This window comes from Zingiber officinale, chromosome 3A, assembly GCF_018446385.1.
Source record: "Zingiber officinale cultivar Zhangliang chromosome 3A, Zo_v1.1, whole genome shotgun sequence".
Classification (NCBI taxonomy): domain Eukaryota; kingdom Viridiplantae; phylum Streptophyta; class Magnoliopsida; order Zingiberales; family Zingiberaceae; genus Zingiber; species Zingiber officinale.
Window position 1 is genome coordinate 74,621,498 of NC_055990.1, and position 22,231 is coordinate 74,643,728.

At 38.6% G+C, this 22,231-nt stretch overlaps 1 protein-coding gene across 1 annotated transcript; it reads right to left on the reverse strand.

The window, feature by feature from the left end:
* Positions 1-4,760: 4,760 nt before the first annotated feature.
* Positions 4,761-7,822, reverse strand: LOC122051998 (acyl-coenzyme A oxidase 2, peroxisomal-like). The gene is made up of 7 exons (XM_042613366.1): positions 7,338-7,822; positions 6,893-7,008; positions 5,890-6,773; positions 5,638-5,817; positions 5,387-5,553; positions 5,117-5,240; positions 4,761-5,039 (listed from the first exon to the last, which is right to left on the reverse strand). Exons 1-7 carry the CDS (start codon positions 7,811-7,813, stop codon positions 4,884-4,886), a joined length of 2,103 nt encoding a protein of 700 aa, XP_042469300.1. The 5' UTR covers positions 7,814-7,822; the 3' UTR covers positions 4,761-4,883.
* Between the last annotated feature and the right edge of the window lie 14,409 nt (positions 7,823-22,231).

Genomic DNA, 22,231 nt, shown 5'->3' on the forward strand with positions numbered 1-22,231 from the left:
TCTAATCATGAAGAATCTCGTGAAAGTGACTCATTCTATGATTCACCAAGAGAAAGAAGGAGGCATGAAGGGGGAAGAAGACGTGCTCATGTTGGTCCAATTTCACTTTCAATTTGAAGGAATGTGATCCATTTAGTTGTTGTCTCCCTTGTGCATTGATCCTCCTTTTCCTTAAGCCTCATTATTAAGCCTTCCAAAGTTTGTTTCATTCTCTTAGTCTTGGACCTCGTCATGGGTCCCCCAATTCCCTTCAATTCCTCTTCTTGGCTCACATCACTTCTTGTTTCGAGTTGTATTTGTGTGTGAGTTTGTACAAGACTTCTCCGCCTTTGGATTGTTTCTGAGGAGTGTTTTAATAGTGGAGAGTGTGCTCGTGTGTGGACCTTTGGATTAGTCACCTCATCTTTAGATGGATACCAAGTAAATCATTTTTGTTAGCATTGGTGGAGTATTCGCTTCGATTTTTTGCTACAAGATCATTATTGACGAAGCGAGCGAGTTATTCACCTCCCCCTCTAACTCCCGGAGTGTTCCAACAGCACAGTTGAGCCACGACTTTTGAAGACAAGTTGGATTATTTTTGGTTTAATTATAAACTAAATTAGTTTCGTTTTAATTAAAGGAGATTTAGTTTTTGAACCAAGTGATTTGGTTATTGAACCAAGCAGTTTCATTATTGAACTAAGAAGTTTGGTTTTGAATGAAATTTAATCTTAATAGTAATGAATTAGGTTTACTTTGCTTATTGGGTATGGGACTTACCTCCCAAGTGTAGAGGTGTATAAATACCAGGAAAAACAGAGAATAAGAATTGTTGATTAGAGGAAAACTTAATTGTTATTAGGGGCTTCTCTTCCTCTCTTCTCGCCACCGGCGCCCAGCTGAAATCTTCCGCCGCCGAACTCCAAATTAAAGCAATTCACGTTATTTTGTGTTGTTTGGCGTTGCTGTCCAAGGATGCTTCACGTTGCTACGAGCTGCCAACGTGAACAGCCAGTTCCCGATTGCTTGCTGTGAGATGCCTATTGTTTAGAAGCTTGAGAAGCTTCATGTGTCAACATGATAAGCTTTGAGAAGCTTGCCAACGTTGATGTATCAACGTGAGGTTGCCAACGTTGACTTGAGGTTGGCTGTTGCCAACGATTGAGAAGCAATTCACGTTGGCGGTTGCCAACGTGCGTTTGTGAGTTGATCTCTCCTGAACGGCACCTCCTGTTGCAAGTTGCTCCAACGTGGACAGCAATATCGTTCAAAACAGGGAGCTTTTCGATCTCCAAACAGCAGCAATAAAAGTTATTGTCCCCGGTCGATTTGTGTTGCCAGGTTACAATTGTCACCAGATATAAATCAGAGCGTGATCCTTCTCTCAGATCATTTCATCTCTCCACTTTAGTTAGTACTGAAGCATAGACTTGACTCGGGTTTTTGGAAGCCATCTTCACGAAAGCTCGGCATGGACACGAATAGAGACAAGACTTCCAAGTGTCGCTTGGTTGATTCCAATTTCACTCCTCATCAATCAGCCGCTTGCTCGTTGATTCCGAAGGAGGCTTGTCTTACGAGACTAACATTTTCTATAAGGTTCGTTAACAAACCTTCAAGGTACTCTTAGTGTAAATTTATTATTCGTAAAATTTTATATTGTAATTATGTCTACATGAGATATATTTTGTATGCATTTGCTGTAATAATTAGCAATTATTATTATTTATGTCTTCCACTGTGCATGTTTATGAAACATGTTTTAACGCACAATCATATTGGGCATTCCCCAACATTCTATATATATATATATATTTATAACCTCCCACTATCAATTCAACCAATTAATATGTTGTAAACTAGAATATATTATTTTAAAATATTATTATACTTATTTATCTGACACAGATCTGAAATAAATATAATAATCATAAACTTTGCCCTTTATAATTAATGAAATATGATACAAAAATTTCCTTATCAATCATCTCATAGTTGACTCTAAGGATTAATACTAATAGTAGGATGGAGATCCAATAATATTACATACCCTAAAGAACTGTCGATATGAACTAGGTTTTCCCAGCATACGAGAAGGTGCTCTTAGGCCATGAATTAACCATCCTAGTGAGAATATCTAGCAATATGTTGTAATGTGATATCTTTAGCTTCTGCGAGGATATGGAGATCCCCAGGTATCTGAAAGGCATGATCCTACTTTAGTTATTTCTTAAGTTAATACTTAGTTGCTTGTACTATTTGATATCCATGTAGTCTTGTTTGCTATCTATATTATTTATTGTGATCTCGATACATATAACTGCCCACGAGACATCCGTGGTAGCGAGTTCACGTGCGGTCCATAGATAGATAGTTATGTATATACTCTATCTACCCATAAGACCATCCATGGTACAATATTCCCCCAAAGATAGTTGCCTCTTATACCTCCTGTCTGTCCACAAGATCATCTGTGATAGAGTATTCTCTCATAGATAGTGGCCAGTTATAACTCATGTTTGCCTATATGGGATCATCCGTGGTAGAGTATTCTCTCCCGACAATGATGGTTTACATACCCTAACTTTCCATGAGATCATCCATTGTAGAGTGTTTCTCTCACTGTTAGTGGTTGAGGAGCTAGATAGCTACTTAATAATGTCCGCCCATGGAACTATCCGTGGTAGAGCATTATCCTACAGGCAGTCATTACGTATATACCCTATCTGCCCACGAGACATCCATAGTAGCGAGTTCGCGTGTAATCCATAGTTAGATAGCTACATATATACCATATCTGCCCACAAGACATCCATGTTAGTGAATTCACATGCAGTTAGGACTTATTATATACTGATTATGCATTTATTTGTGCAGAGTTTGAATGTATTGCATGTACTCTTGATTTATTGATTATATCTAGTTGAGTAGGTTAATGTAGTGTTATGTTGGTTATGCTTTTGATTAGTAGACAATTATATTGGCGTTCTTACTTTTGTAGTAAGTATTTTACATGAGACTGTTTCCTTTGATCTCCTTATATTTAGTATCATGCAATATCTATTTTATACCTACTGGATATTTTGTACTTACTACCTCTTACATTTCCTTTTATTTTCAGGTTAACAGGTAGATGATGTGTCATGTCGCTTAGAGATCCTGGATATTAGTCCCAATTGAGTTCAGATTTCTTTTCGAGTTGTTTGAGTTATTTTCCGTTGCTTGTATTTATGATTTTCTAACCGTATCGAATGTTTAAGTATGACTTTTATCTCGTTTAGTTGGTATGTTCACGTGTTTAGACATACATACACGCATTAGTATTTTAAAAATTTAGTAATTTTTATATCACATTGGTTGTTGTGTTGCCTTTAAAAGGTTTGATATTAGTTATTTCTTATATTATCATTAGAAGATAATGTCCGGTTTGACGAACAAATATACCTTCGAGACGTGACATGAAGTCTATAAAAGAAACTAAAGCTTGAAGAATCAGATACAGCACGCATTCTTTTACATTTTGTTTCTTAGTGCTTATAAAGTTATACTTCTATTTCTAGTACTAAATCATTGTAAGAAGATTCTCCGCGTTTGACTCATTTTCAAAGAGTAGAAGATAATGGACGGATCGTGTCTAGTTTTTGGACTAGCCATCTGCGGATTGTAAATCAAATACATTATTATCTCTCTCCTTTAGGTGTTCGTTAATTTATTAAAATGTGTCTTACTAAACTCATAAGAAGTCGTTTTAATTTACAGATCTCTGTTCCTCGCTCCTCACTAAATAATCCGAACCCTTCCGTAACACTAACAAGTTTAATTGTTTTTAATGGATATTGTCGTGTCTAATTTACTCCACGCAAGACACTGGTTGTAACCCCGTTTAGCTTGAAATTTGTGCGTAAGCGGCGATATAATGGACTCAGTGTGTTGTGTGTGTCGGGTGGTGGTATGCACATCTTGTTCACTTAGCACAGAAGGTACATTCTAGGGTATCATATACTCTAAGCGAAAATGAAATAAATAAAAGAACTTTTATTAAAAAAAAATCCTTCAAACATTTTGGTAATAAAATAAAAAAGTGATCAAGTAAAAAAAAAAAAAAAAGGGCACATCTAGTTAGTTATTAGATTTCGTCAATGCCCCTAATTAAATTTAATAATTTCTACAACATTAAAGCAACCACTGATTAACTGCTGCAGCTACTAATTAGTAGCTACTATAATTGAAGAGTGCTACCATAGTTGTAGCAGTAAATTAATGGCTGCTACAATTATGATGATTTTAAACATTTTAAAACAATTTGATTAAATTTATGTAACTTAGACTAAGTTCACTCTATATAGATTTTTTTGACCGAGTTGAATCCGCTTTTTTTATACATTGTAGCGATTACTCCATGGCTCTACAACAATGCTAAAGTAAAGATACTTTTAAAAATAAAATTAGTTTCAAAAAGAGGAGTGCCCTTTTGACATTTTAAAAATGGAGGATACCCTTTGGATGATTTTGATATCTCGGGGCCGCCCTTTTGATAGCTATGGGGTTCCCTTGTTGGTAAATGGGAGGTAGTGTTAATGATGCTAGTGATCTGAAGGGTTAGGGTACAATGACATGGTAGAGGTGTTAAAGATCGGAAGGGCAATGTACTGGCCATCACGGCTAGTGCTAGCAACACCTAAACTCACATTATAGCCCTTTTGCATAGTATCATGGGCATACCAGCACAGTTCGTTGTTCAAGAACCAAGCATCTGCAATAGAGGCAGATTCAGTTCATTTACTAAAGCCAGGAGAAATAATAATATGCAGCCTGATATGATACAATAAACCGTATAGTTTTATTTCACATTAAAGGCAGTGAAGATTATTGTTATAACATGTGGGATCTTAGTGTTAAAGCTAAAATCCTATGTACTGTGTATAGTTAGCATACGCTTCTGATGGCATTCCGATGGGTGCACGCGTCACAAGTTCTGGAAGATCAAATGCATCGACCAGCTCTCTTGCAACTCCCCTCACTTGGAAGCTAAGGTACTCTGTCAGCTTGTGAATAGCCTGGATAAATAATCCATATAAGTATAATCTAAGAGCAAAATCACAACCAAGGATGTCCAGAGCTAACTAGATGTTACCTTGGCTTTATTTGGAGCCACATAGTCAACATTCCTATAAGTGCCAATGTCATTCCAAATTCGATCCAATGCGTAAAGATCACAAACTAGTTTCAGAACCTTCTGAGTTTTCTTATCAGGACAGCTGCAACGAAAATTGGTTGATGAAAGTTTCATCAAAATAAAGGAACATATGGTCCAGGACATTCAAGTTTTTTCTCATTTCGGAATCATAATTGTATGGTGAACTAACTTGTGAAACAAAATTGACAAGTACACTTGAGAACATACCTTTGCACTGCTTCAATAAACTTTGCAAGAATGACAGACTCAATATGTGACTCGGCGAGTGTTAAAAGATGATTTAAACATCTGTTCCATGCACCAAATCCACCTAGTGATCTGTTATGCTTGTGAAGTCGAGTTGCAGCACTTTGTAGTAGCCGAGAGGTTCGATGCTGCACAAAGTAGGTAATGCTAATCAGTAAAAATGAACTTTATCATTAGAAACATACAAAATACAAATGGAAAGGAAATCAGACCCGGAAAGCATCAAGTTGAAAAACTGGGTTTCTCAAGTGATCTTCTCCTTCCCACCTAGCTGTGACTGGATTTGGCTGGGTGAGATAGGAAGCCATAGAATCTCTCAAGTAGTTCCATGTTACAGAGAGTGTTCCTCCTTGAAACTTCTCCTTATATTGTTTTAAGAGGTCTGCCGCCACCTACAATTAGCATATGAAATATTAAAATCATCATTCTAGAGTGTAAAACAAGCCAGTGGCAGCAATTACTACCTGTTGTAGGAGAACTGTGTTATCCCCTTCAAATGTTTGAAATATATCATGGTCATTCCGCAGAATGCCAAACCGATTTACAGCGGCATAACCATGGCCGCCACAAGCTTCACGGCATGTGCTAATAGATTTAGCTGTATAGGATGTAATGTAAGCTTTCAGACCAGCTGAGAGAGCATGGACATCACTAACAACAGCATCATCATGTGCCTTCTTCATTTCTGAATACTTCTGCACCAAATAAAGCGTCGCAAAGTGAAAAGCATATGTCGATGCAAGCATGGGCATGAGCTTGTGCTGCTGAGATTGGTAATCGAGAATGGAGACTTCTGGTTGTTTAGGGGGTCCAAATTGATGGCGGAGTAATGAGTATCTCACAGCGATAGTAACTGCAATCTTCAGAACACCCCCAGAAGAATATGCCAGGCCAACTCTACCCCCAACAAGCTCCCCTAGAGTAGCTGCAAATCTTTTATTGACAGTTGGAAGGCTACTTGTGTACTTCCCATCTCTAGAAACATCTCCAAATCGGTTGAGTAGATTGTCCCGTGGTATTCTCACAGAACAAAACCGCAAAGCACCATTATCTACACCATTCAAACCCACTTTGTGACCACAATCATGAATCTCAATTCCAGGAAGAACTTTGTGGGTCTTAAGATCTCTGATGGGGACAATGAAAGCATGAACACCCATATCCGCAGAGTCTCCTCCATTACCCTGGAGAGGCAAAATCAACCTTGCAAAGACTGTCGCAAACTTCCCGTGAATTGCAGCATTGCCAATCCACCACTTTATAGCTCCATCATTTGGAGTATCGATTACAAACTCATCAGTAACAGGATCAAAAGTAGCTGTCGTTTGCAAGCCTTGTACATTGGATCCTGTTCATCGAGGTTAAGCTATAACTTACCGTGTACTAAAATAAAAGGCGACTAAACTATGGCACTGTTGTAGCACTAAATAGACCAAAAGACAGTATCAAACCTATACGGATTCTTACCATGGTGTAGTTCAGTCATTGCAAAACAACCAGGATAGTCCAAATTATCAATGCCGTCGAAGTACATATCCTTGTGCTTCTTTGTTCCTAAGTTCACAACGGAACCTCCCCAAAGGCTGCATTTAGAAATACCCATAGCGTTACAAAAACAAAAGGCAAACAAATAATTATACAACTGATCATCAGTTCAATATGGACATACTGCTCCCCAGTTTATACAACAAAGCCCCGATCGTTAAGTTCAATAATGAAGAAAACCCATTGATTTTACATGAATCTAACATTGCGACAATGATCAATCATGTGGTAAAAATCTACGTAATTTCTAGATAAGAACATGACCACCAAAAGCAAACACCTTAAACCCAAAAAGAACATCAATGACGAAGATCGATTCTAGTTAGTAAAAAAAAAAAACAACTTCATTTCAATAGTCTATATTGACCTGTACTGGACGCCCAGCTTGATGCCCAATGAGATGTCGATACCTCCGACAGCCTCACTGATAGCGAAGTACACGGAGGGGTCATCGACGACATAGCGGAAGGGGCGGATACCAGCTTCACGGACGAGCGCGGTGAGCTGTCGCATACAAAGGTCACGGTGGTCGTCGGTGGAGATCTCCACCGGTGTTTGCAGCTCCAGGCGAGAGCGGAAGAATTCGAATACCCTCAGCTGTATGTCCCTGTGCGGGCTCATCAAGTAAGCAGCAAGAGCCGGCCCGCTGGCCTCCACCCTCCGATCGCGGCTCGAACAAGGGATCATGGCCAGACCCCGATCCAAGGTCAGAGAGGGCTCGTGGAGGTGGAGGGATAGGAGGCGTAGGCGGCGGAGAGCAGGGGATTCGCCTCCGTTAGACGCTTCCGCTGTCGTTGTCGTCGGCGGGGGGCGATCCATGGTCGAGCGTGATCGATCAGGCATGATTAGGTTCTTCCGTTCTTTTATGGAGACAGGACGGAAGCGTCTTGGCTGGGAGAATAGGGCCCAGTTCGTACACGTGGATACATAAGATTGGCTTCAAAAGCCTGTCGGTCGTGGACGACTAAAATGATGGAAAGATTTAACTTGCACGATGTTATCTGAGTCTGATGACGCGGTGAGTGACGTTATGAGATGGGTTGGGATTTTGATGGCACGTCACTGCCAACGCCGAATTGGTCAGGGCGGAATTCTTAAAACTTAATTTCTAATTCGGTAAAAGGAGTATTTATTTTTTATTTTATATTTCCCATCAATTATTCAAAACAATAAAACAACGACAATTTATAAAATAAAAAATAAAAAAAAAATATGTACGTAGTATAATATATTTATCAAAAAACGTCTCACCATTTTGAATATATCAAAAGGTACAGATAAATGATGTGTAATACTCAATATAATTCTCCCGTCAATCTTCTCTGTTCAGTAGTCAAGTACCGAGGCATCCGAACCATTTTTTTGAATAATTTTGATTTAAAAAAGATAATTTCGATCAATTGTCTACCTCCCTCCTTCGTAACATGCGAGTGCAGATCCAATTCTGTGGAGAAATCTTCCCTCTTGTGAAATCCTAGTTTAGTGACCTCGAGTGTTTCTCAAGCGACATCAAGCATTTCGGTGGCAAAAACCAGGACTGATCACGAGGCTCCAGTGAAGGGTTTTAGGGTTTACGTCAATCATCTCGACTCATAATGGCCCAAAGAAGTCGATCGGGTGTATCATCATCCTCTCAACATCAATTAGCTGTAAAGGTATCATTTTACAAACTGTGTGATTTTGAGAAGCTCAACTAATATGATTATAATGTTTCAATTTTTATAAAGTGTAGGGTTCAGTTGACGTTGGATAGAAATTGCATTGGAACAGTGTCCTAGGTCACTTTAAAAGTCTTTTTGAAGCATCCACGAAAAAAGGAACGCATTAAGGGTCTGATATTTTACATGACCGACACATAGTGCTGATCAAACAGTCCCCCTTTAGTATTTTTTGAACATACAAGATATGCAGCACATCCATGGGATTTTGGTCAGTATATTTCAAAATTGGGATTCAAGTAGTCAAACTTTTAGATTCTCAGGTACAATATATAATTTCATATTTTAATCACAAAGTAGTTGTTTGGTCAAATTAAATCTTTGGCTAAACGTGGGTCTGATACGATATCACATCAGGGCTATAATGCCCCTGATACGATGTCATATTAGGCCCAACGTGGGCCAGATACGATGTCATATCAAGCCTAACGTGGGCTTGATACGATACAATAGCAGGCCTAACGTGTGCTTCATATGACAGCGTATCAGGCCCAAGTTGGGCCAGATACTTTTGTATTTGTTGGTAGAAGTCTAATAATCATTTAACTTGGTCAGGTGTTCCGGTTGGCTTCACAAGAAGAGATGTTTCATTGCTGCTTGGTATTGCAGACCGAGGAGCTTCAATTCCGATGAATTCAACTAAAGCATCCAGTGACCTCTTTCTAACATACTTCTCAAACAAAAAAGATGTTAGTTAGAGCCCTAAAGACAATCATTTGATGATTATTGTATAGACTCGTTGTATCATATTCTTATGTATATATAAAGGCATTTGTTTATGGTTATTATGCTTACTTGTATTGGTGTCAAATAACTAAGTATAATAGCGTCCTTGAGTAGAAGGTTCTTACCTATATCAATCGATTGGTTAAATCGATAGTGAGATGATATAGGGAACACTACTCTTAATCATTCCTAGTCAAGTATTAACATTCAGGGGTAATGTTAATGCGACGAGACTAGCATGTAGGTCAACTCGATGACTTGATCTCACAAGTCATGGATATGGAGATATCAAGTTAACACATGGGTATGCATTGGAGAATGTATACAGAATGACCCGCCATAAGAAAGTATCATGGATCGTTATATGAGTGGCATATACCTTCTCATGTGGCTATTAGTATGACTATTAGTCCTTGGACCTAAAGTCACCATGGTTCCCTACATAAGGAGTTACATACTTTGACTTCGTCAAACGTCACCCGTAACTGGATGGATTATAAAGGCGATTACTGGGTATGTAATAAATTATGCGGAGGGATGTGAGTGATGTAGATGGGATCTATCCCTCCTATATGACGGGAGTGACATCATTATTCTTGATAGAGTGAGACCACTAAGTGCATGGTCATGCCTAAATGAGTCAATATGATATGTTGAGTTCATTTGATTGAGTGAGTCTACTTGGGATTCAAGATTTAGATTGATTAGAAGATGACACGGTCTATGCCTCATATTGATTAATCTAGATGTCAAGGATAGAAGGACACTTGTCATATATTGTGAAGGGTCACAACTGGTAGTCACAAGTTGATGTTGGATCTCAACATTCTTGTAACTTGTGTAGTAATGATGTGTTACTAGATACCGCTCATTACTTATTCTTCTAAATGGGTTTAGGAGCATTGCCAATGTTACAAGTGTAGGACCGTTGTGGCCGGCTAGGAGGGGGTTGGATAGCCTGTAAAATCAAAACGAACAAACCCTCCTCGAACTCTTTAAACTAACACTTGCATATATAAAGTAAGTTGATAAATTAAAAGCATAAAGAAAAAGCGAGGCACAAAAGGTTTACTTGGTTACAACCTATGTGGTTGTTAATCCAAGGAAGATAAAGCTCACTAAAAACTCCTTCAGGCGGAGAAGCCTCGTATAACGTTGAAGTGCAGAAAACAGAAGCTAAACTAGAACAGAAGGGCACAAGTGTTTGGAATTACAATTTAGAGTTCATTTAAAAAGCTTCTGGACCAAGGCTATATTTATAGCCTTGGTTGGGGCGCCTGGAAGGGTTCCGGGCGCCCTAGGGGGATAAAACTTATACCCCAACGTTTAGATCGAGATAAATCTCGATCTGGTCAACTTTACTGGTCCGGGCGCCCGGAAGGGTTCCGGACGCCCCGGTCAGCTCCAGGCGCCTCGGACCCCGAAAGTCAACAGAATTGACTTTTTCGTCCGGGACCTCTGGTCCGTTTCAGCCCCTCCTGGGTCAGGGTCTTTCACTCCAGATCCGCTTACTTGGGTGATATCTGCCATCCGGAATAGGGCTCACCCGAACCCAACTTCCGATCTTCTCGAGCAGCCTTCCGCTCCGGCTTCTCGTCCCTCGGAATCACCGCATGTTTCCTTCTCGTCCACCAGCGTACTCATCCGCAGTCTTCGTCCCTCGGTCGCACCCCGTGCCGACCTTCTCGCTAGCTGCGTCTCTTGCTCCCCGAGCAATCTTCTGCTCCGACTTTCGTCCCTCGGAACCACCGCACGCTTCTTTCTCGTCCACCGGGGTACTCTTCCGCAGCACCTCATCCCTCGGACGCACCACGTGTCGTCCTTCTCGCTAGCTGTGTCTTCCGCTCGAGTACCTGTGCTCCTAAGCTCCTGCACACTTAGACACAAGGTTAGAAATAACGCAGGACCTAACTTAACTTGTTGATCACACCAAAACAACCTTGGGGTTCCAACAATCTCCCCCTTTTTGGTATGATCAACCCAAGTTAAGCTAGGGTCAAAACTAGATATAAAATTAAAACAAGTTATTGCAATAATGTGCAACAAGATAGAAAAAAATTAAATTTCAAAAATTTATTGCAACAAGATAGAAAAAATTAAATTTCAAAAATTTTTAATTTTCAATTTGTACCTCCCCCTAGACTTATACTTTCCTTCTCCCCCTTTGATCACAAAAAAAATGGGGTTCAAAGCAAGATCTAAAGGTTAATATAATGAAAATATATATCAATAATTTTTAGGGAAAATATTTCCAAGTCAAGGAAAATTTCTAAGTCAAGAAATAACTTTTGAAAAAAACTTCTAAGTATTCGTCATTAATAAAAAACTTTCTAAGCCGAAAAATTTATGCAAGAATTGATAACATTAAAAGAAATTTTCTGTGCATTTATTTATTTATATATTCTAATGCTTTTGTCAGAAAATTTTAAATTCCCATTTTAATTTATCATGATTTCTTAACTTTGAAGCAAGAACTTTGAACATGTAGAAATTTGTGCAAATTGTAATATGTCATTTTCTATTGTATTTTGAATTCCTAATTCACAAAGATATTTCGATAATATAAACTTGATAAAGTTTTTCGACAATACTTCTGATTTGCAAACTTTGTTCGACAAAATATTTTGTAATTTGCAAAAGTATTTTGACAACATATATTTTAATTTGCAACAATCTGTGGATAATAGATTTACTACTCCGAAAAACTCTTTCGATAATATCTCTAATTTGTAAACTTTGTTCGAAAAAATGTTTCGTAATTTGCAAGATTCTTTCGAACAAATATTTTATAACTTGCAAGAATCTTTTGTCAAATCATTTTGTGATTCGAAAAACTCTTTCAACGAGATAATTTGTAATTCGGAAAAATTTTTAGATTCGGAAAAAGTTTTCGAAAAAATACTTTGTGATTCGCAAGAATCTTTCGTCAAAACATTTTGTAATTCAAAAAATTCTTTCGATGATTCAATTTTTTATTCGCAAAAATTTTCAGGTAATTTGATTAATTGAACCAGTTGTTCAGAGGTTCGAGTCCATACCTTACTTACCTCGTCGGTCGTTGGTTCTCCTCCTGTTGAATTACTTTCTTCCGAAGATTCTCCCCCTTCATTGATCTCGGGATGTACTTCGGCTGTTGGGGTTGTCTCGGTAATTTCTTCCATCTCGAATTCTGATGACGGCTCGATGTCTATTGAGGGGACGGCTTCAATTAGTTCTTCGTAGAGTTTTAAGAACTTTTCCCAAAGTTCTTTTGAGTTGTTGTATTCGCCGATTCTTTTGAGATCTTCATTTGGTATCACGGTTAGGAGATGAAATTCTGCCCGTCCGTTTGCCATCGATTCGTTACGTTGCTTTTTGTTCCAGGGACATAGATCGAGTCTTTCTCCGTTCGTGTTCTTCGGTTCTTCATAACCAGATTTTAAAATTAAAGAAATACCAAGGTCTGAGTTAAGGTATACCTCCATTTGTTTCTTCCATGAAGAAAACTCCCCCTCGAATGCTGGTGGATATTCGCTAGCCCCGACCATCGTTTTGTTGCTTCAGACGGCGGTTAGTCCTTTTGAGGCGTCTCGGCTCTGATACCACTTGTAGGACCGTTGCGACCGGCTAGGAGGGGGTTGGATAGCCTATAAAATCAAAACGAACAAACCCTCCACGAACTCTTTAAACTAACACTTGCATATATAAAGTAAGCTGATAAATTAAAAGCATAAAGAAAAAGCGAGGCACAAAAGGTTTACTTGGTTACAACCGATGTGGTTGTTAATCCAAGGAAGATAAAGCTCACTAAAAACTCCTTCAGGCGGAGAAGCCTCGTACAACGTTGAAGTGCAGAAAACAGAAGCTAAACTAGAACAGAAGCACACAAGTGTTTGGAATTACAATTTAGAGTTCATTTAAAAAGCTTTTGGACCAAGGCTATATTTATAGCCTTGGTCGGGGCGCCTGGAAGGGTTCCGGGCGCCCTGGGGGGGATAAAACTTATTCCCCAACGTTCAGATCGAGATAAATCTTGATCTGGTCAACTTTACTAGTCCGGGCTCCCGGAAGGGTTTCGGGCGCCCAGGAGGGGTCCGGGCGCCCCGGTCAGCTCCGGGCCCCGAAAGCCAATAGAGTTGACTTTTTCGTCCAGGACCTCTGATCCGTTTCAGCCCCGCCTTGGTCCGGGTCTTCTGCTCCGGATCCACTTACTTGGGTGATCTCTGCCATCCGGAATAGGGCTCACCCGAACCCAACTTCCGGTCTTCTCGAGCAACCTTCCGCTCCGGCTTCTCGTCCCTCGGAATCGCCGCATGTTTCCTTCTCGTCCACCAGCGTACTCATCCGCAGTCTTCATCCCTCAGTCGCACCCCGTGCCGACCTTCTCACTAGCTGCTTCTCTTGCTCCCCGAGTAATCTTCCGCTCCGGCTTTCGTCCCTCGGAACCACCGCACGCTTCCTTCTCATCCACCGGGGTACTCTTCCGCAGCACCTCGTCCCTCAGACGCACCACATGTCGTCCTTCTCGCTAGTTGCGTCTTCCGCTCGAGTACCTGTGCTCCTAAGCTCCTGCACACTTAGACACAAGGTTAGAAATAACGCAAGACCTAACTTAACTTGTTGATCACACGAAAACAACCTTGGGGTTCCAACAACAAGAACCTATAGGGTCACACACAATGGGCAATTAGATGGAGATTAGGTTCATATGATGAACCAAGAGGATTATGTTCATATGATGAACCAAATTGGATTATGATTAATCCAAAGTAAACTAATTGAGTTGGACTCAATTTGGTTCATGTGTTAAATGAGTCTATTTTGGACTTATACTCATTGAGCCAATTTAATTCAATGAATAGAGATTCATTAAATTAAAAATTGACTTGAACCAATGGTTAGATTTGATCAACCATGGAAGAGAAGTGGTCAAGTTTGACTTGACTTGAGAGGAAGATGAAATGTCAAGTTTGACTTGACCATTGCCACCTCATTTGTGAGTTGGCATTGAGTGGGCTAATTATGATGTGCTACATCATCAAGGCTAGCACATGTGTGTGCCACCTCATGAGGGAGATCAAGAGTTGTAACTCTTGATATCCCATGGAGGTTTAAAAGCCTTCTTGAAGTGGTCGGCCACTTATCTCAAGGGTGAGTTTCATTTTGGTTTTGTAACCTCCTTCTTCTTCCTCCTCTCATCTTCTTCTCCCTCTCCTCCACCTTGGCCGAACCTTCAAAGGTGCTAGCACACCTTTTGTTTGGTTTTTCTCCACCTAATCGTTCGTGTAGATACATATAGAGGAGTGCCCACTTGAACACTCTCGAGATCCGGCAAACTTGGATGAGCGAGATAAGCGAAGGACTTCGCATCAAGGGTAATCTCTCTACCATGTAGATCTAGGTTTAGAAACTCGTACACGTAAAGTTTTTGAAATTATTTTCTTCGCATAGATTTGGTGGCTTGGGATTTCGAGATTTTCGCAACGCAAAAAGCGATTTTTGCGGCTCGAAAATCCCAACAAAAGAAGCTATTAGATCAAGAATTGAGGAGTTGCTTAAATTTTATGACAATCATTATGAAGAAGAAGATGATGTTTTATTATTTTGCAAATTCTATATTTTGTATATATTTGTTTGTATCTTATTTTCTTCTAGTACATATAAGGTCCCTTTATGTCTTATAGATATAGTAGATGATTTTGAGAATCTTGCTAGATTCAACTGGGTTAAAGTCATCCATGAATTTATGGCTCCACAATTACCTAAGATTGGGGACATATTTTCATCAACTGGGACAAAACAATCTAACACCAACCTCCCTTACCTAAAGAGATTTGTTAGTCTTTTGGCAGTAAGTTTATAATTTTTGTGAAATTTATTAATATTTTACGGACATTTATGAATAAGTAACCCTTGTGATGGTGAATTAGGCATGGTTTTTGGAGCATGTTCAAATCCAAAAATCATACAAAATAAAATGAGCAAGAACAAATAAGTGAAGGAATATTCCTTTACATATTAGTAAGGTGAGAGAATTGTTTGATCAAGTCTCCTCTGAAGAGGTAAATTTTTAATACTTTGACTATAATTTGGTTAAAAAAATCTTGTTTTAACATGTGTTTTAATATTGTTACAGGTTTTGATTGACCTAATCCCTACCCAATATGAAAATTCATTGTTTGTGTAAAATACTGAACAATTAATAATTAAATAATAAGGTTACTTAATTAAATAATCTTATTTAAATTTTTAGGAAATTATAGAAATTTTTTGAGAATTAATTAGAGCTCGTATGAGTTAGGTTAAGTGGATCAATTATTGGGCCAAGGAAAAGTCTGTTTAAGTTACCCGATTTAAACGAGGAAATGTTTAATTTCCTTAAATGTTTTACTTTTCCTTTTCTTTAAAAGCTTACCCGTGCCCTAAATCCCCACTCGCGTCATCTTCTTCCCGCGATGCCACCCAAACCCCTCTTCCCCCCACGCCCGCTCGCGCCGCTCCCTCTCGTGAAGCCACGGTCGCCTCTCCCTTCTTCTATCTCGAGCTCTCTTCCTCGCACGCGAGCACACAGCAGCCGGCGATCCCTTCTCCTCATCCCCGAGCCTCACCAACAGACGTCGACCCCAGTTGTGCCCTAGCTGATCCGGTGAGTATTCCCCTTATTTTGTTATGTGATCAATAAGGTAAGGGCTAGGTACATAGAAGCAGTGGGATGTGCCGACTGTGATGATTATTTTGATTGATCGAGATACGATTCGAGGTTTTTCTTGCAGCTCGTTTTGGTTTTCAACATCAGATTTTGGGAGAGGTTGTTCGGTTTTGATGATAGCAGGATTTTCTTGTAATGAGTTTTGTTCTATGGAAATGGATTTTGGGGTTGTAGTTTGATGTTTCTCTTCCTTTCTTTCACTGCCCTCGTGAAGGTGCCTTTCATTGTTTATTGATCGGGTTTAGGAAGGTAAGGATTCGGATTTGTTGTGGTATTTTGTTCCGCAAGCTTGCTGTGGATTTTGGAACAGGTTGAGTTTGGTTGGTGATGTGTTTTGTTCTTGGAGGATGGTTTCAGTGTGTCGGATAGATTGGAATTGAGGTTTAGAGTGTGATGCTGTTCTTGATTCTTTGTGTCGCTTGGGACTTGTTTGGATAGACTTAAGGGTTGTGAATTGATCTTGATGTAGTTTTTGTTCGGCACGACAACTTTGGATTTCTGAGCGGGTCTGTATATTTCGAAACAATCTCAATATTGTTTTGGTTTCGGTAAATAGCTTTGAATTCTGGATGGATTTGGATGAATCAAGGTTCATAGTTGAATTAGGGTTTTACGCTAATTAGGTTGGGTTTCGGTTTAGCTAGTTGTTATTTATGAAATTAGTTAAACTGTACATTGTGTGATTTACAGGGCTGTAATTCAAGATGAGCACTTCGACGTGGAGATTGTTTAGCTCGATCTACATTTAAGGCGGGTACTTCTTGCTTTGTTTCTTTTAGTACTTTGACCTTAGTGCATGAATTATTTTGGATAAGGACTGTTTACCTTGACTCCACTCTTACTTTCCTGCGCTTGATACTTCCACTCAAAATCTTTGAGTTACTCGTTTTTATATCCATACAGTCTCTTGTTGTTGTCCATGATCAGTAACAGATACTAGATACCATGTTTGTGTGTTTTGACTGTTGTTTATTTATGTACGATATTGAGCATGCTGGCTTCATGTAGCATACCTATTTCTGTCTATATATATATATATATATATATATATGATAACTGTTGCATTGTTCGCATCATGTCATTACATGCATGCCGTATCCTCAGCCACTCGAGAGAGTGGTAGCTGGAGTTGATGCTGCTTGTCCTGTCGTGCCGCAGTCGGCCACTCGTGTGAGTGGTAGCTGGAGTACGAGCAGCAGGGATCCCATCGCAGATGTAGCTAGTTAGCTACTATGCAACTGTCCCCTCGGCCACTCGTGTGAGTGGTAGCTGGAGTGGTGTACAGTCTGTCACTGACCCGGCCTCTCGACCATACAGGGGTCATGGTGCAGAGAGGTGGGCGGGAGTGACCATCCGTGTATACGCTGTTATTTGCTTTGGCTGCTGCTGTTATATATGTTGTTATTGCTTATTTACTGCTGTCGTTCACATATGCTGATATGCTTACTTGTGTTGAGATATGTTCTCATTGTAAATGTTTAGTCATTGGATATTTGTATATACCTTACTTATTACCTCTATAGTTATGGGTAGTAGTACTGTAGCAGATTAGTATCAGTTCTGACCTACTATACCTAGCCTAGGATATGGTTTCAGATATGAGCATTTATTTTAGTTCTATTGTGGTATCTGCTATTCTTTTTATGAGACTGTATTCCTTTTGACATTCTTTATTGGTTTATTTGGTTCATGCACTATCTTTTCCTTACCCGCTGAGTTCCAATACTCACCACCCCGTAAAAAATGATTTTCTTTCGCCAGGTAGCAGTAGATGATTCATGGATGCTTGGAGAGATGTCGGCTGCCAGTCCCACGTCACACTCGAGGATAGTTTTCTTGTTTTGTTTTAGTATTGTTTGGATGGTATGTTGATTTTGTGTATTTTGCTTTTCAATGAGTCGATGTGAATTTTTTGGAGTCTAGTCTGGTGGTTGTAGACATTTTTGTTAGTGTCCTTGTTGGTTTTACGTTCGTATTATTTTGTGTCTTCCGCTGTGCATGTTTCTAGCCGAGTGTGGCTGAGGTATATTTTGTATGTAGTAATGTTTCAGATTGTCACCCGTACAGGGGAGATACTGTCGAAATTTCTTCGGACAGAGACTCCTCTGGGGTGTGACAGTTTGAGAACCTTGTTAGCTTTGATGGCAGTCCACATGCAATGGAGACATTATAAATTGAAGTCACTGAAGGAGGAAGCTAAATCAATGAGTGTTGTAATTGCATTATTCAAGCAAACAGAATTAAAGAGCTAACAATGGAGAACATGCAATTGAATGAGAGGGTGAAATAATTACTTAAAATAGTTGAAAATAAATGCATGGAATCTCAATATAGTGAGTCTGTAGACAATCCTCAATTTGAACCTGTAGGTGTTACAACAAGAAGTAGGAGAGGACGTGACAGAAGTTACTATGATTATAGGGATACTCCAATTGATAGTCCATTGCGGCTCAAAACTTTACCTAAGAGGCAGCGTAGAAATATACATATAAGTGAGTCTGCAGAGAAAGTTTCAAGTTCAGGAGATGGAAAAAAAGTTGTAAAAGAACCTGATGTTGTGGGGAAGGGGAAAGGAAAAATTGTTGTGGATGAAATGGAAGAAGAAAGAGATATTGTAGAATTGATGGAAGACAAATCTGATGAAGAGGCAAAGAAGGATGCAGATATGTTTGACAAATATGACAAAATGAGGAAACAAGCCATTGCTATAAGACGATATCTGCAAATTTCATTGTAATTTGTTTGATTTAATAGATTATCTAAATGTCTTTTATGTTTATGCGCATAGTCTGTGAAGAAGTAATTTAAGACTTCCAAGAAAAAAAACAAGACGAAGAGGTGGCGTACTTGTTAAAAGTGTTGGAGAAACTAAAGTATGTGGAATACATAGTTGATCAGTCAAGACAATGATATGCTTCTCTAATTACATAGTTGATCTATGGTTCTCATATTTAAATTTGTAAAAATAATCATTGATTTGTTAACTTTGTAAGTTTACAAATGATTTAGTTTGGGAGGAACCACCCTTTTGTTTAGATGTGTATTCTCTGTTATCTGGTGTGAATGGAGAGATGTTGACAAGAGGGGACGTAATCGACACGTATTGTAAAATTCTATTTAGGGGGGCATTCTCGTCTGGAAGGACATACAACAGGTCTATATATTGCTCAACATTATTCACTGTAAGGAATTTATTTGAGAATAGTACAAATAAAAATTCATTTTATTATTTGGTTATGTATGTATGACTTTTCATATTTGTAGTCATTAATGAAATCGTCAAGTAAGTTTGCCTTCCAACACCTGATAAAGACAGATAGAGGAGATGAAGAGGTTAGGTATATTTTTATACCTTTGTGCAGTGATAATGCACACTTCCACTTGTTGATGGTGGACACCAAATCAATGACGTTCAATCAGTACAATTCTATAGCAAGTGGAACTAAATACAAATATGAATTTGAAGCAGCGGTGAGCATCCAATATTCATGTGTATGTTTGTATTCTAATATAAATGCTAGTTGATGGAAAATGTAAATTTCCTCTTCAATCTTACAGGTATCAGATTTTAAACTCTATAGTCGTGAGTACATTGCTGCTATTGACCCAAAATTTGAAAGACATTATCCGTTCGATAAATAGGTCTCTCGCACAATAGAATGTCCACAACAACAAGCTAGGTAAGTCGAGCGCAGAGTGTGAATAGAACATATTGATAAAAATATATTGACCACTAAAATGGTGTTGTTATTTACAACGTTGACTGTGGCTTCTTTGTGATGTAATACATTTGATGTCTCCTATACGATATGAAGATGGACTTCAAACAAGGAGACATGAAAAAGATTAGAATTGATGTAATGATATCAATTTTGAGGGATAATTTTTTTAAAACATTGGATTAAATATCCATAGTCTTGTAAGGCAAAAAACTTGTAGAGAATATAAATGAACTTACGTAGTGTATTTATATCTTTGTATGTAGTCTTTGTTGTTTAATACAGTGGTATGTATTATATGAGAAGAGTATAAATTGTCACTGGTGTAACGACCACCCTTCTTACTACTACTACTCTCTAAGGATGATCGTTACTTAACTACAAATTCTACTTAACCGGTATGATTAAAAATCACATGGAAATCCTACCGAAAAATTTCGGCAGAGTCTCCCCTGTACCGGTGACCATATTCAACAATACATGCAATATATACTCAGCCACAAGCGGCTGGAACACATATCAATCAACCACGCAGTATAATAAATCCAAAATAAAGAAAACAATACCACAACTCATCACACCATATCACAATTCATCTACTATGTCCTAATCACATCAAAATATCATGTACTATCTCAAATACTTCTAACATAGCAAAAGACAATAGAAACTAAAAGAAAACATCTTTCCTAGTCCCAAGGCTTCCATAGTCCTGGCATCACACATCCTTCGACCACCTCCTTGTCGCCTTCGTTTCTATATCTTTTCCTTTCCTGTATCTGCAGTAAGAGGAAGTGCAATCTATAAGCAAAATTTACTTAGTAAGCGCTATCTAACTCACAAAAATACGAATATGCATGTATACAGAAAAACTAGAAACTATATGCTCTAAAAGAAAATAAAGCATAAACATAACTACTCATGTCAAACTAATAGCAAAGAAAAGGTAAGGAAACTACTCATGTAATTCCAATAACTAATCATGCTATACAAGGATAAAACTGCATGCTAGTAGATAAAGCTAATCATGCTAAATATCAAATCAGGAAACAAACAAAACTAATACTGCATGCTAGAATTCAAAAGAACTAAACTTACTGATTCTAAGCATAAATGAAGCTTGTTTCATTTATTTCAAAACTTATACTTTATTACTTTAAAATAATAATCAACTTCTCTTGGGCCCGGCATTATACCAATTTGCGCGCATCCTTAATATGAGTCGAGGTAGCTAATCCCGAAACTACTAAGGTACTTCTAGGCGATCTTGTGCCTAGGGGCGATCTAGGAGCCCACCCAATGGACCTTGTGTCCGGTACATGCCATTAAAAAGTAAAATACTTATTTTCTTTTAAACTATAACTTCCTTATACTTGTTATTCTTTAATTCTCTTATAACAAAATGCCTTGGCATTTATTCAAACACTTAGTGTGCTTTTAATCCTAAACTTCTGGAATTTAGGATCAATTTAAGACCTTGGTCTTTTTCTTTCTTTTCTTTATCTTTCTTATACTTTTCTTAAACCCAAAATACTGTTAGGGTATTTTTCCATATGCATCTATAAGTGAAATCAACTAGGTAACACACAATCATGCATATTTAAGGAAAATCTAAAGCCTTGTTCTATAATGCTATCCATAAACTATCTATTAGCAAATCTGTTAGTTAGAGCCCTAGAGCCAATCATTTGATGATTGTATGGACTCATGTATATCATATTCTTGTATATTAATAAAGGCATTTGTTTGGTTATTATACTTATTTATATTAGTGCCAAATAGACTAAGTATAATAGTGTCCTTGAGTAGAAGGTTCATACCTATATCAATCGATTAGTTGAATCGATAGTGAGATGATATAGGGAACACTACTCTAAATCATTCCTAGTCGAGTATTAGCATTCAGGGACAATGTTAATACAATAAGACTAGCATGTAGGTCAGCTCGATGACTTGATCTCACAAGTCATGGATATAGAGATATTAAGCTGACACATGGGTATGCATTAGAGAATGTATACTGAATGACCCGCCATGAGAAAGTATCATGGATCGTTATATGAGTGTCATATACTTTCTCATGTGGCTATTAGTATGACTATTAGTCCTTAGACCTGAAGTCACCATGGATCCCTACATAAGGAGTTATGTACTTTGGTTTCGTCAAACGTCACCCGTAACTGGGTGGACTATAAAGGCGATTACTGGGTATATAACGAATTATGTAGAGGGATGTGAGTGATGTAGATGGGATCTATCCCTCCCATATGACGGGAGCGACATCGGTATTCTTGATAGAGTGAGACCGCTAAGTGCATGGTCATGCCCAAATGAGTCAACATTAGATGTTGAGCTCATTTGATCGAGTGAGTCTACTTGGAGTTCAAGATTTAGATTGATTAGAGGATGA

Excerpts from the sequence above, each read along its gene's own strand:
- LOC122051998 (XM_042613366.1), bottom strand. The coding sequence starts at position 7,813 with ATGCCTGATCGATCACGCTCGACCATGGATCGCCCCCCGCCGACGACA. Across the intron at positions 7,009-7,337 it reads AAGCTGGGCGTCCAGTACAG|CCTTTGGGGAGGTTCCGTTG; the intron begins GTCAATATAGAC and ends TTCTAAATGCAG. Across the intron at positions 6,774-6,892 it reads AATGACTGAACTACACCATG|GATCCAATGTACAAGGCTTG; the intron begins GTAAGAATCCGT and ends CTCGATGAACAG.